The sequence below is a fragment of the Sinohyriopsis cumingii genome, chromosome 14 (genome assembly GCF_028554795.1).
Source record: "Sinohyriopsis cumingii isolate HCF-2022 chromosome 14, ASM2855479v2, whole genome shotgun sequence".
NCBI lineage: Eukaryota > Metazoa > Mollusca > Bivalvia > Unionida > Unionidae > Sinohyriopsis > Sinohyriopsis cumingii.
Window position 1 is genome coordinate 1,391,653 of NC_142974.1, and position 14,471 is coordinate 1,406,123.

Below are 14,471 nucleotides of genomic sequence, written 5' to 3' on the forward strand. Positions count from 1 at the left end.
CTCAGTTATATTTACCAACAACTATTTAGGTCTCGGCTGTATTTACCAGGCATCATTTCCGTCTCAGTTACATTTACCAACAACTATTTAGGTCTCGGCTGAATTTACCAGGCATTATTTCCGTCTCATTTATATTTGTCAGTCCTATTTAGGTCGACTTTACATTTCCCAGGCCATATTTAGGTCTTGGGTGTGTTTACCAGGTTCTGTTTAGGTCTTGCTGATATTTACCACGCACTGTTTAGGTCTTGGGTGTGTTTACCAGGTTCTGTTTAGGTCTTGCTGATATTTACCACGCACTATTTAGGTCTTGGGTGTGTTTACCAGGTTCTGTTTAGGTCTTGCTGATATTTACCACGCACTATTTACGTCTCGGTTGTGTTTACCAGGCCCTATTTAGTTCTCTGTTACACTTAACAGGCCCTATTTAGGTCTCAATTGTGTCTACAAGGTCCTATTTAGGTCTCAGTTGTGTTTACAAGGTCCTATTTAGGTCTCAGTTTTGTTTACAAGGTCCTATTTAGGTCTCCATTATATTTGCAAGCCCCATTTATGTCTCAATTATATTTACCATTCTATATTTAGATCTCGGTTGTGTTTACCAGCCCCTATTTAGGTCTGATCATGTTTACCAGGCCCTATTTGGGTATCAGTTGTGTTTACCAGGTACTATTTTGGTCTCGGTTGTGATTTTCCAGGTTTTATTTTGGTCTCGGTTATGTATTTCCAGGTTCTATTTTGGTCTCGGTTATATTTACCATTCTCTATCTTTGTCTCGGTTGTGATTACCAGGCCTTATTTAGATCATGCTTGTGTTTACCAGGCTATGTTTTGGTCTCGGTTGTGTTTACCAGGCTATATTTTGGTCTCGGTTGTGTTTACCAGGCTCTATTTAGGTCTCGTTTGTGTTTACCAGGCTATATTTTAGTCTCGGTTGTGTTTACCATGCTAGGTTTTGATCTCGGTTGTGTTTACCAGGTTTTATTTAGGTCTCGTTTGAGTTTACCAGGCTATGTGTTGGTCTCGGTTGTGTTTACCAGGGTATAATTTGGTCTCGGTTGTGTTTACCAGGCTATGTGTTGGTCTCGGTTGTGTTTACCAGGCTATATTTTGGTCTCGGTTGTATTTACCAGGCTATGTGTTGGTCTCGGTTGTGATTACCAGGCCTTATTTAGGTCATGCGTGTGTTTACCAGGCTCTATTTAGGTCTCGGTTGTGTTTACCAGGCTATAATTTGGTCACGGTTATGTTTACCATGCCCTATTTAGGTCTGAATTATATTTACCAGGCTATATCTCGGTTTCATTTGTGTTTACCAGGCTCTGTCTTGGTCTCGGTTGTGTTTACCAGGTCATGTTTAGCTCTCGGTTATATTTACCAGGCTCTATAGTCTCCGTTACATTTACCAGGCCTTTTTATAAGTCTCCATTACATTTATAGGCTCTATTTAGGTCTCAAAAATATGTTTTCCAGGTTCTATTGAGGTCTCTGTTATATTTGCCAGGTTTGATTTTGGTTTCGGCTGTGTTTACCAGGTCCAATTTATGTCTCAAATATATTTACCAGGCTCTATTTAGGCCTCAACTGTGTTAAACAGGTTCTATTTAGGTCTCGGTTATATTTTACCAAGCCCTTTTAGGTCTCGGTTGTGTTTACCAGGTCCTATTTAGATTTCGGCTGTGTTTACCAGATTCTATTTTGGTCTCAGTTGTGTTTACCAGGCTCGTTTTGGCCTTGATTTTGTTTACCAGGCCCTTTTTAGGTCTCGGTTATATTTTCCAGGCTCTTTTTAGGTCTAGGACGTGTTTTCCAGACCCTATTTAGGTCTTTTTTTATATTTACCAGACCCTATTAAGATCTATGTTACATTTACAGACCCTATTTAGGTCTCGATTGTGTTTATCAGGCTCTGTTTAAGTCTCTGTTATATTTACCAGGCCCTATTTAGGTCTCGGTTATATTTACCAGGCCCTATTTAGGTCTCGGTTATATTTACCAGGCTCTTTTAGGTTTCCGTTACATTTTCCAGGTTTTATTTAGGTCTCGTTTGTGTTTCACAGGCTCTGTTTAGGTCTCCATTACTTTTACTCGGTTCTATTTAAGTACGGTTATATTTACCAGGTTCTATATTGTTCCAGTGCATAGTAATGTAGTCATCTCGATCGAAACGATTTTGTTCATGGAAGAAGCCAACCGCATGGGTCATTTCGTGCATTACGACCCCTTTATAATAACAGCTCTCGCCCAGAACAATAAATTGTTCACCACCGTCACGGCCAATTGAAGATTGACACCTGTAAAAATATGTATATATCTAGTTAAATCAACATGAATTATTAAATATTGTAACGATTTCAAGCTAGTATTATGTTGATCTATATAACTTATTTTGTTTTCATTGAAAATATTCACACCGTTTGCCTTCTGTTTGGACTGAAAGATGTTGGAAGATGGGTATTCGCTATTTTTTCTTTTGTCCTTTGTACTACATATGCACCCACCCATCCCCAATCCCATTCATTTCTTGCCAATGTCCTATCTACTTCTTTGTTTCCTAGTGAGCTGTTGCTGGCACATTGTTGTTTGTCTTGCTATACGTAATGGTTGACATAACTGACAGGGATGACATGCCCTATATAATTTTTAATATAATTGAAAGGGGAGACTTGCATAGAAATCGGAGATATTTGAATCTTACGGCACTTCCACGACTACCATACGAAGCTTGCATCTTACGGCATCAGTCGACTTGAAGGTGTTTAATTTATCTTTCCTTATCTATGAGTCAGATAATTCCATGGTATTTATACTGTGTATCGTTTTCTCTGTTCTGACTCGATGGTGCGAATCGTTGTTTTTAATGGTTTCTTTACAGACGAAAAAGGATTAAGCCTGTTTTGTCTTATACTCCCTCATTTTTCCCAAGAAAGCTGCGTGTATTACAACGTGTACAACGATACAAAATAATAATAATAATAATAATAATAATAATAATAATAATAAGAAGAAGAAGAAGAAGAATTCAAATAATAACAAAACAGAATATTTCAGTGACATTTTGATAGAGGTGATTACCATATTAATATTGCTATCATTGGTCTGAGCAAAGCATACTTGACTAGTCCAGATATCTTTGTGGAAGCAAATTTTCGAAATACCTAGTTGCATGCAATCTAGAACTTCATGGTTCGGCAGCAGAAAGTGCATTTCATGTTATCTTTATTCTACAAGGGTTTTTGGAAAAAATTTTATACATAAAATAACAACAACGAAAAAAATCATTGGGGTTTTTAAACTTCAACATCTTTTAATGTCGAGTTTAGTGCTGACGCATGTTATACCTAGTTACATATAACATGTATCATGAATTATATATAGAGCATACATTTCTCTAACTTCGACGTTTCTTTGTTGTCATAGTAACTGTATGAATCAATATCTTCCAGAAACTCGTCATTACAGTGATAGGTTTTCTTCTGGTGTATACCAACACATTAAAGGTCATACCTGGTGTATTTATGTAAACACCTGTTTAATTAGTTAGATAAATCTGTCCTATAGCAGAAAGTCACTGATCATCTTAAGAGACATCGTCTCTGTTTACCATGATAATTATAGATAACTACAAAAACACACGTCGTTCTCAGAATGATATTATCTGGCACAATATCAAGCAGCATACGTTCCCTTTGCGTGCCAAGACGAAAGTTCGACAGGATGTAAGAAACACGTTACCGCAGATAAAATATCTCAATAACATATCGAAATTGATTCTGATGTAAAAAGAATATAGTAGAGCAGAGCCAGAATTTCTGTAGCAGATTTGTCTTTCATCCAATATTAAACAAAGATGGTGTCTTTTATGTATGTTTCTACTTATCTCTCACTGCTGAAATCTGGCCAAGTCGCAAAGTCTCTCAGGGTTGCCTCACTGATGAGGCCTGGCGAAGTGGCAGACTCTCAAGGTAATCTCACTGCGAAAAGTTTGCCAAGTCGCATAGCTTGTTGGCGGGTTATCGGTTATGGAATTGCCGTTTTGTTTATGCACCTTTTCCAAGGAACTGTTTCAAATATAGGCGGGACTGATTTACGGATCTTATTTCAATAATTCTGAAACTGCAAATACGCGACAAGACAAAAATACCTATTTTCAATGTCATTGAAGCATAACATATTGATCGCACTGACCTTTGTTGGCTGTACGTTATTTAGCACTATCAGACGTGTATACGACAGGTAATGGCCTATGATAGTCTAGAAGTTACGTTATATTCTAAACTTCTTTCCATGCATACAAAGTCTAAAAATTTGGTACCGTTAGTTTGCACATTACTAGCTCCTGGTCGTAGTTCTGAATTTGTTATCCAATATACCTTGTCCAATTCTGCTTGTTCCAATCGAAAATAAACATTTACAAATCTCTGTACCACGGCAATATTATAGTCACCGGATCTAATAACAAAGTCATTATTTCCGTATAATATGATGATTTGTTTTAGAATCGTTCTACCAGGATTGTTTATCTTAAACATTATATGAAACGAATCTCAATTTGAAACATTTGTATAAAACGGAAAAAGACTCTAGGAAGCAAAGATAATACAAATCGGGTAGTTTTAGTGTTATTGGCTGCATGTATTCTAACAAGTGGAGTGTGTGTGTGTGTGTGACATTTGAATTGTTAAAGTAGTTCTAATAATGTTTCAGCCATATCGCTACGACGTATGCAATGTGGCAGTTTATAGTGATGTCTGGCACTGTAACAACAACATTGAGACATGTAGCATGATGTCCCACCCAGTCACAGTACCCTGACACCAGGTCAACCAGTCCCACCAAGTCACATTACCCTGACACCAGGCCAACTAGTCCCACCCAGTCACATTACCCTGACACCAGGCCAACTAGTCCTAACACTAACCTCTTGACGCTCAACGCCTATCGAGGCAACGTAAATACCATGTTATAAGTCTTTTGTAGAACTCTGCCGGGTTTCAAACCACGACCTCACCCATGCAGGCGGACGCTCTAATCACTGGGCCACCGGAGCGGTCAACACTGGAGTAGTTTTAGTGTAATAATAATTGTTTGATGTTTAAGATTTCATGTGTAATAATCATTAGAGCAATTTTAGCGTTACTAGTCTCATGTGTAATAACGATTTGAGTAGTTTTAGTGTTACTGGTTTAATGTGTAATAACCGTTGGAGTAGTTTTAGTGTTATTTCTTTCATGTGTAATAACCATCAGAGTTGTTTTAGTATTACTGATTTCATGTGTAATAACCATTAGATTATTTTCAGTGTTACTGATTGCATGTTTAATATCTATCAGAGTAGTTTTAGTGTTATTGGTTTGATGAATACTAACCATTAGAGTAGTGTTAGTATTACTAATTTTGCGTGTAATAACCACTGGAGTAGCCTTTGTGTTACCTATGTTACGTGTAATAACCATTAGAGTAGTGTTAGTATTACTAATTTTGCGTGTAATAACCATTGGAGTAGCCTTTGTGTTACCTATGTTACATGTAATAACCATTAGAGTAGTGTTAGTATTACTAATTTTGCGTGTAATAACCATTGGAGAAGCCTTTGTGTTACCTATGTTACGTGTAATAACCATTAGAGTAGTGTTAGTATTACTAATTTTGCGTGTAATAACCACTGGAGTGGCATTTGTGTTACCTATGTTACGTGTAATAACCATTAGAGTAGTGTTAGTATTACTAATTTTGCGTGTAATAACCATTGGAGTAGCCTTTGTGTTACCTATGTTACGTGTAATAACCATTAGAGTAGTGTTAGTATTACTAATTTTGCATGTAATAACCACTGGAGTAGCCTTTGTGTTACCTATGTTACGTGTAATAACCATTAGAGTAGTGTTAGTATTACTAATTTTGCGTGTAATAACCACTGGAGTAGCCTTTGTGTTACCTATGTTACATGTAATAACCATTAGAGTAGTGTTAGTATTACTAATTTTGCGTGTAATAACCACTGGAGTAGCCTTTGTGTTACCTATGTTACATGTAATAACCATTAGAGTAGTGTTAGTATTACTAATTTTGCGTGTAATAACCATTGGAGTAGCCTTTGTGTTACCTATGTTACATGTAATAACCATTAGAGTAGTGTTAGTATTACTAATTTTGCGTGTAATAACCACTGGAGTAGCCTTTGTGTTACCTATGTTACATGTAATAACCATTAGAGTAGTGTTAGTATTACTAATTTTGCGTGTAATAACCATTGGAGTAGCCTTTGTGTTACCTATGTTACATGTAATAACCATTAGAGTAGTGTTAGTATTACTAATTTTGCGTGTAATAACCATTGGAGTAGCCTTTGTGTTACCTATGTTACGTGTAATAACCATTAGAGTAGTGTTAGTATTACTAATTTTGCGTGTAATAACCACTGGAGTAGCCTTTGTGTTACCTATGTTACGTGTAATAACCATTAGAGTAGTGTTAGTATTACTAATTTTGCGTGTAATAACCATTGGAGTAGCCTTTGTGTTACCTATGTTACATGTAATAACCATTAGAGTAGTGTTAGTATTACTAATTTTGCGTGTAATAACCATTGGAGTAGCCTTTGTGTTACCTATGTTACGTGTAATAACCATTAGAGTAGTGTTAGTATTACTAATTTTGCGTGTAATAACCACTGGAGTGGCATTTGTGTTACCTATGTTACGTGTAATAACCATTAGAGTAGTGTTAGTATTACTAATTTTGCGTGTAATAACCATTGGAGTAGCCTTTGTGTTACCTATGTTACGTGTAATAACCATTAGAGTAGTGTTAGTATTACTAATTTTGCATGTAATAACCACTGGAGTAGCCTTTGTGTTACCTATGTTACGTGTAATAACCATTAGAGTAGTGTTAGTATTACTAATTTTGCGTGTAATAACCACTGGAGTAGCCTTTGTGTTACCTATGTTACATGTAATAACCATTAGAGTAGTGTTAGTATTACTAATTTTGCGTGTAATAACCACTGGAGTAGCCTTAGTGTTACCTATGTTACATGTAATAACCATTAGAGTAGTGTTAGTATTACTAATTTTGCGTGTAATAACCACTGGAGTAGCCTTTGTGTTACCTATGTTACATGTACTAACCATTAGAGTAGTGTTAGTATTACTAATTTTGCGTGTAATAACCATTGGAGTAGCCTTTGTGTTACCTATGTTACGTGTAATAACCATTAGAGTAGTGTTAGTATTACTAATTTTGCGTGTAATAACCACTGGAGTAGCCTTTGTGTTACCTATGTTACGTGTAATAACCATTAGAGTAGTGTTAGTATTACTAATTTTGCGTGTAATAACCACTGGAGTAGCCTTTGTGTTACCTATGTTACATGTAATAACCATTAGAGTAGTGTTAGTATTACTAATTTTGCGTGTAATAACCATTGGAGTAGCCTTTGTGTTACCTATGTTACATGTAATAACCATTAGAGTAGTGTTAGTATTACTAATTTTGCGTGTAATAACCACTGGAGTAGCCTTTGTGTTACCTATGTTACATGTAATAACCATTAGAGTAGTGTTAGTATTACTAATTTTGCGTGTAATAACCATTGGAGTAGCCTTTGTGTTACCTATGTTACATGTAATAACCATTAGAGTAGTGTTAGTATTACTAATTTTGCGTGTAATAACCACTGGAGTAGCCTTTGTGTTACCTATGTTACATGTAATAACCATTAGAGTAGTGTTAGTATTACTAATTTTGCGTGTAATAACCATTGGAGTAGCCTTTGTGTTACCTATCTTACGTGTAATAACCATTAGAGTAGTGTTAGTATTACTAATTTTGCGTGTAATAACCACTGGAGTAGCCTTTGTGTTACCTATGTTACGTGTAATAACCATTAGAGTAGTGTTAGTATTACTAATTTTGCGTGTAATAACCACTGGAGTAGCCTTTGTGTTACCTATGTTACGTGTAATGACCATTAGAGTAGTGTTAGTATTACTAATTTTGCGTGTAATAACCACTGGAGTAGCCTTTGTGTTACCTATGTTACATGTAATAACCATTAGAGTAGTGTTAGTATTACTAATTTTGCGTGTAATAACCATTGGAGTAGCCTTTGTGTTACCTATGTTACGTGTAATAACCATTAGAGTAGTGTTAGTATTACTAATTTTGCGTGTAATAACCACTGGAGTAGCCTTTGTGTTACCTATGTTACGTGTAATAACCATTAGAGTAGTGTTAGTATTACTAATTTTGCGTGTAATAACCATTGGAGTAGCCTTTGTGTTACCTATGTTACATGTAATAACCATTAGAGTAGTGTTAGTATTACTAATTTTGCGTGTAATAACCACTGGAGTAGCATTTGTGTTACCTATGTTATGTGTAATAACCATTAGAGTAGTGTTAGTATTACTAATTTTGCGTGTAATAACCATTGGAGTAGCCTTTGTGTTACCTATGTTATGTGTAATAACCATTAGAGTAGTTTTAGTGTTATTAGTGTCATGTAATAACCGTCAGAGTAGATTTAGTGTTATTGAGTTCATTTATAATAACCAATACAGTAATTTTAATGTTATTGATTTCATATGCAACAATTATTAGAGTAATTTTAGTGTTACTGATTTCATGTGTAATAACGATTAGAGTAATTTTAGTGTTACTGATTTCATGTGTAATAACGATTAGAGTAGTTTTAGTGTTACAGATTTCATGTGTAATGTCCATTTGATTTGTTTTAGTGTTACAGATTTCATGTGTAATGTCCATTTGATTTGTTTTAGTGGTTTTTATTTCATGTGTAATACCTATTAGGGTATTTTTAGTGTTAATGATTTTATCGACTAAAATATGTTTGGTATAAAACCTGATACGTTTGAAATATGTATAGTTCTGTCTGTTTAATCATATTAATTTTAAATCGTAGTTCTCAATGCGCCCATTGTTATCGTTCATTAGAATTTAAAACACTACTCAGTGTATCCTGTGTAATGGTACATTAGGATTTAAAACATTATTCAGTGTCTCCTGTGTAATGGTCCATTATGATTTAAAACATTACTCAGTGTACATTGTGTAATGGTTCATTAGGATTTAAAACACTACACAGTGTACCCTGTGTAATGGTCCATTAGGATTTTAAACACTACTCAAGGTACCCTGTGTAATGGTACATTAGGATTTAAAACACTACTCAGTGTACCTTGTGTAACGGTCCATTAGGATTTTAAACACTGCTCAGTGTACCTTGTGTAATGGTTCATTAGGATTTAAACACTACTCAGTGTATCCTGTGTAATGGTACATTAAGATTTAAAACACTGCTCAGTGTACCTTGTGTAATGGTCCATTAGGATTTAAAACACTACTCAGTGTATCCTGTGTAACAGTCCATTAGGGTTTAAAACACTACTCAAGGTACCCTGTGTAACGGTACATTAGGATTTAAAATACTGCTCAGTGTACCTTGTGTAATGGTCCATTAGGATTTAAAACACTACTCAGTGTACCCTGTGTAATGGTCCATTAGGATTTAAAACACTACTCAGTGCATCCTGTGCAATGGTCCATTGGGATTTAAAGCACTGCGCAGTGTACCCTGTGTAATGGTCCATTAGGATTTAAAAGACTACTCAGTGTATCCTGTGTAACGGTCCATTAGGATTTCAAACACTACTCATTGTACTCTGTGTAGTGGTACATTAGGATTTAAAACACTACTCAGTGCATCCTGTGTAATCGTCCATTAGGATTTAAAAGACTGCTCAGTGTACCTTGTATAATGGTCCATTAAGATTTAAAACACTATTCATTTCAACCTTGTCACTAATGTGGTAAATATATTGTTTTGAGGTGATCAGAAATATTATAGCAACCAAAACCAGTAGATTATATATATTCTCTTTAACTTTCTTCAGACGTGAAATCAACGACGGGATCTCTCTACCTAACTTCCAAGGTACACAATAAACTTTATTGCCAATCTTCGGAACAGTACCAACTACTGTTTGCATGCGGCATATACACGAATTATCACAGTTACATACATGAACCTAAAAGTGAAACTGTTTAGCATGTCAATAAGTACTCCTCGAACAACATGAAGTAATGGGAAAGATAACAATTGTATGTTCACTTAGTCAGATCGAAATAAACAACTTTATTATATCTTGTCCTTTTGTCAAATAAAAGTACGACAAGAAAATGCTAAATAAAATATGCATCGCTGAACGTTTTACCTAGATAAAGAAGAAAATGTCAGGCTAAACGATGAAAAACATCAAAATAATTTATCATGCGATATTACGATCCGTTTTCACTTATACTGTTGTCTGTAACAAACGTTTCAGAAAGCTATCGCAATGTACAGAAAAGAAATACAGCAGTAAAGGTGGCGATGACGAAATTGTCCTGCTTAATGTTGCAGATTCCTTTAGTCAGTTTACAATCGGCTTTCCGACAGAAAAAATAAACTTTTACTGCCAATAATCTTACTGAAAAAAAATAATGAAAATCATCTACTTTAAAGTGAATGAAACATACGCACAGCTATTACGTCATGTTAGTTGCAAATTCAATCCCAAATAATCATAAAAAGTTAAAAGTCCTAAAGTATAGAGTGCTCCGGACGAATTCCAGTGGCATTCCGAAAAAATTACAATGTCGAATATGTTGATATACAAATATTATTAAATGTACTGATCTGCTAACAGTCTGTATGTATCACAATAACATAATCCATAATGACTTTGAATGAATGCAAAATAATTCCAAAGCAGTGTCTTAGTGCGATTCGTATATTAACACTTTGTAAATATTGGAATACATAATTCAACGCAAATTATAGCTGAACAAAACAAAAAGTAATTTCATTTAGACTGGTGTTACAATCGGAAAAATACATTTTTCCATTACAAATCACTTTATTACAAAGCTAAGACACAATATGATAATCAAAACGTGGGTCTACAGCTAATACATCAAAGTTCATCTCACGATCATTGACGAAAGTTAATTATGTAATAATGACCCTCACAGTCTACAATCATAGTCAAAAGTTAGACACACATTATATGCATGTGTGTGTGTGTGTGTGTGTGTGTGTGTGTGTGTATGCTTAACAACAGTTCGTGATCTTATTGTTCTTTCCTAAAATGTTCAGCTGTGGCGTCCATAAATTTCGGTGAATATTTATTACGTTGTCTGATAAGTCTATGTTGAGTTTCTGGATTTGCATAGCTGCTGACTTTCGCTCATTCAATCTTGCAAGCTGTCTTAAATACTGCTAATAAAGTAAATACATTTGGTCAACAAATAGGTTTTAAGACATGTTCTAAGCTGCTAAGCTGCAAAAAGAGGACAAACAAAACTAAGCTTTACTAGCTGGCAGCCGTTGTAACCTAGGCAATGCAGAATGAATCACAATAGCAGGGAAGAAAAAAACTGAGAACGTTAAAAATAGTACAAAACGTATGGCTCAATCAAAACAGTATTGCAACGCATATTTCAGAGAATGTTGCCACCCTGATGAAAGTCGGGATTTTACAAGCAGCAAAACAAAACACCACATCTGACACTATAATGGGAATGTCCAATTTATCGATACACTATGCATTTTAGATTTTCTTCAATGGCAATGTCGTGGCGACATTTTCTATTTCCGTCTCCCCAATAGAAACCCAATCTGGATGGCCAAATTGTCTAAATATGTGCTGGACATTCATCCATTTGGTATTGACGCTCCTCATTTTCTTTTCTCTCCAGGTGGCCTTAATCGTCTCTACTTCCTCCGCTATTACGTCTTTGACAAGACGTTTTGCTCTCTGAAGTGCAGCCACTTCATGTGAACACAACTTAGTGTATATCATCAGCCTATATTCGTTCTTGGAGCCTTACAATCAACACAACTTAGTGAATACCATCAGCCTATATACGTTCTCAAAGCTTTACAATCAACACAACTTAGTGTATATCATCAGCCTATATTCGTTCTTTGAGCCTTACAGTCAACACAACTTAGTGCATACCATCATCCTATATTCGTTCTTGGAGCCTTACAATCAACACAACTTAGTGTATACCATCAGTCTATATTCGTTCTCGAAGCCTTACAATTAACACAACTTAGTGTATACCATCAGTCTATATTCGTTCTCGAAGCCTTACAATTAACACAACTTAGTGTATACCATCAGCCTATATTCGTTCTCGAAGCCTTACAAGTAACACAACTTAGTGTATACCATCAGTCTATATTCATTCTTGGAGCCTTACAATCAACACAACTTAGTGTATATCATCAGCCTATATTCGTTCTTCGAGCCTTACAATAAACACAACTTAGTGCATACCATCAGCATATATTCGTTCTTGGAATCTTACAATCAACGCAACTTAGTGTATACCATCAGCCTATATTCGTTCTTCGAGCCTTACAATCAACACAACTTAGTGCATACCATCAGCCTATATTCGTTCTTGGAATCTTACAATCAACACAGCTTAGTGTATATCATCAGCCTATATTCGTTCTTCCAGCCTTACAATCAACACAACTTAGTGTATACCATCAGTCTATATTCGTTCTCGAAGCCTTACAATTAACACAACTTAGTGTATACCATCAGTCTATATTCGTTCTCGAAGCCTTACAATTAACACAACTTAGTGTATACCATCAGCCTATATTCGTTCTCGAAGCCTTACAATTAACACAACTTAGTGTATACCATCAGTCTATATTCATTCTTGGAGCCTTACAATCAACACAACTTAGTGTATATCATCAGCCTATATTCGTTCTTCGAGCCTTACAATAAACACAACTTAGTGCATACCATCAGCATATATTCGTTCTTGGAATCTTACAATCAACGCAACTTAGTGTATACCATCAGCCTATATTCGTTCTTCGAGCCTTACAATCAACACAACTTAGTGCATACCATCAGCCTATATTCGTTCTTGGAATCTTACAATCAACACAGCTTAGTGTATATCATCAGCCTATATTCGTTCTTCCAGCCTTACAATCAACACAACTTAGTGTATATCATCAGCTTATATTCGTTCTTGGAGCCTTGCAATCAACACAACTTAGTGTATACCATCAGCCTATATTCGTTCTTGCAGCCTTACAATCGACACAGCTTTGTGTATACCATCAGTCTATATTCGTTCTTGGAGCCTTACAATCAACACAACTTAGTGTATACCATCAGCATATATTCGTTCTTGGAGCCTTGCAATTAAATCAACTGCTTCATATAACTTTCCCAACTTACAAGCCAGAACTGTAGTCATTATGTTTGGCTGTCAATCAGTGGTATTGACCAACACTTTATATGCCTGAAAAAACGATGTGAAAGAAAGCATCCGTCACTCAAAATACAAATCATACCTCACAGAAGATCACATCATCTAAACCACATTTTGTACTGAACAAAGAGAAACTGTTGGTTTATATTTTACCTACTTTACCTGAGAGTAAAGACTATTTATGTACATTCTATAATTCCATACATACCAACGACTATGACGCACTTATAGGCACACTACTATACCTCCCAAATACAATCAGATACAGGTAGGAGTGTATATACTATACAATCAGATACAGGTAGGAGTGTATATACTATACAATCAGATACAGGTAGGAGTGTATATACTATACAATCAGATACAGGTAGGAGTGTATATAAATACAACTAGTATGCTCTCAAACATATACACTATAAATCACACGAAGGAGATGAACTAGTGTTTCAATTTTTTGGTTGAAAACATAGCCATAGACGTACACTAAGATAAAAACTGGCAATGATTCAAGGTTGACAAAGTTGTAACGTAACACTTGAGCTCCCACATTTAGTACAGTGTAATTGAGGCAAAGATGCACACCTCTTTTCTGAGCTAAAGAAAATAGGTAACGATAACATTCACAAAACCATATTGTCCTTCATCCTGGCTAGTGGACTATTTTGACCGTCAGTGAGCAGAAAAGAAAGTATCACCATTACACCTTAGAAAATCAATAGTTGAACACAATCATTTAATAAAATCGAGTACTTGCTAACGTTTACTGTTGCTCGCTAAGGTCGTTCTGACCTAGCTATATGAATAGCTACGAAAATGGTACACAGGAATATGTTTTCAAATTAACACAGTAACATATTTCAAATGATATGGTTTGTTTCAAACATAGTGGTAATCGTTCGCATGAGGTTATGGTGACAACTATAAATGCTGTGTGATAAACGTTCACTAGCAATGTATTTCATTTATCAGTTGAAAAGAGAATTGTTCTTGTTATTGTCAAATTGTTACAGTTTTTGTCAACTGTTTACAGTTGTCAATGACAGCAGTGATATTTGCTGTACGTCCCAACTCTTAAGATGACATGTTGAGCTTCACTCGACTGCAGACGAATACATTGCTATAACTTACCGAAAAGGAAGAACAGCAAAAAG

General features: G+C 35.5%; 1 protein-coding gene across 1 annotated transcript in view; it reads right to left on the reverse strand.

Annotated features, from left to right (window-relative positions):
- LOC149783082 (embryonic protein UVS.2-like) overlaps positions 1-14,471 on the reverse strand; it is a 90,063-nt gene that overhangs the window by 23,762 nt on the left and 51,830 nt on the right. Inside the window, exon 8 of the mRNA XM_089933063.1 lies at positions 2,119-2,294. Coding sequence (XP_089789189.1) covers positions 2,119-2,294 — 176 coding nt within the window. The remainder of the gene's footprint in view (positions 1-2,118; positions 2,295-14,471) is intronic.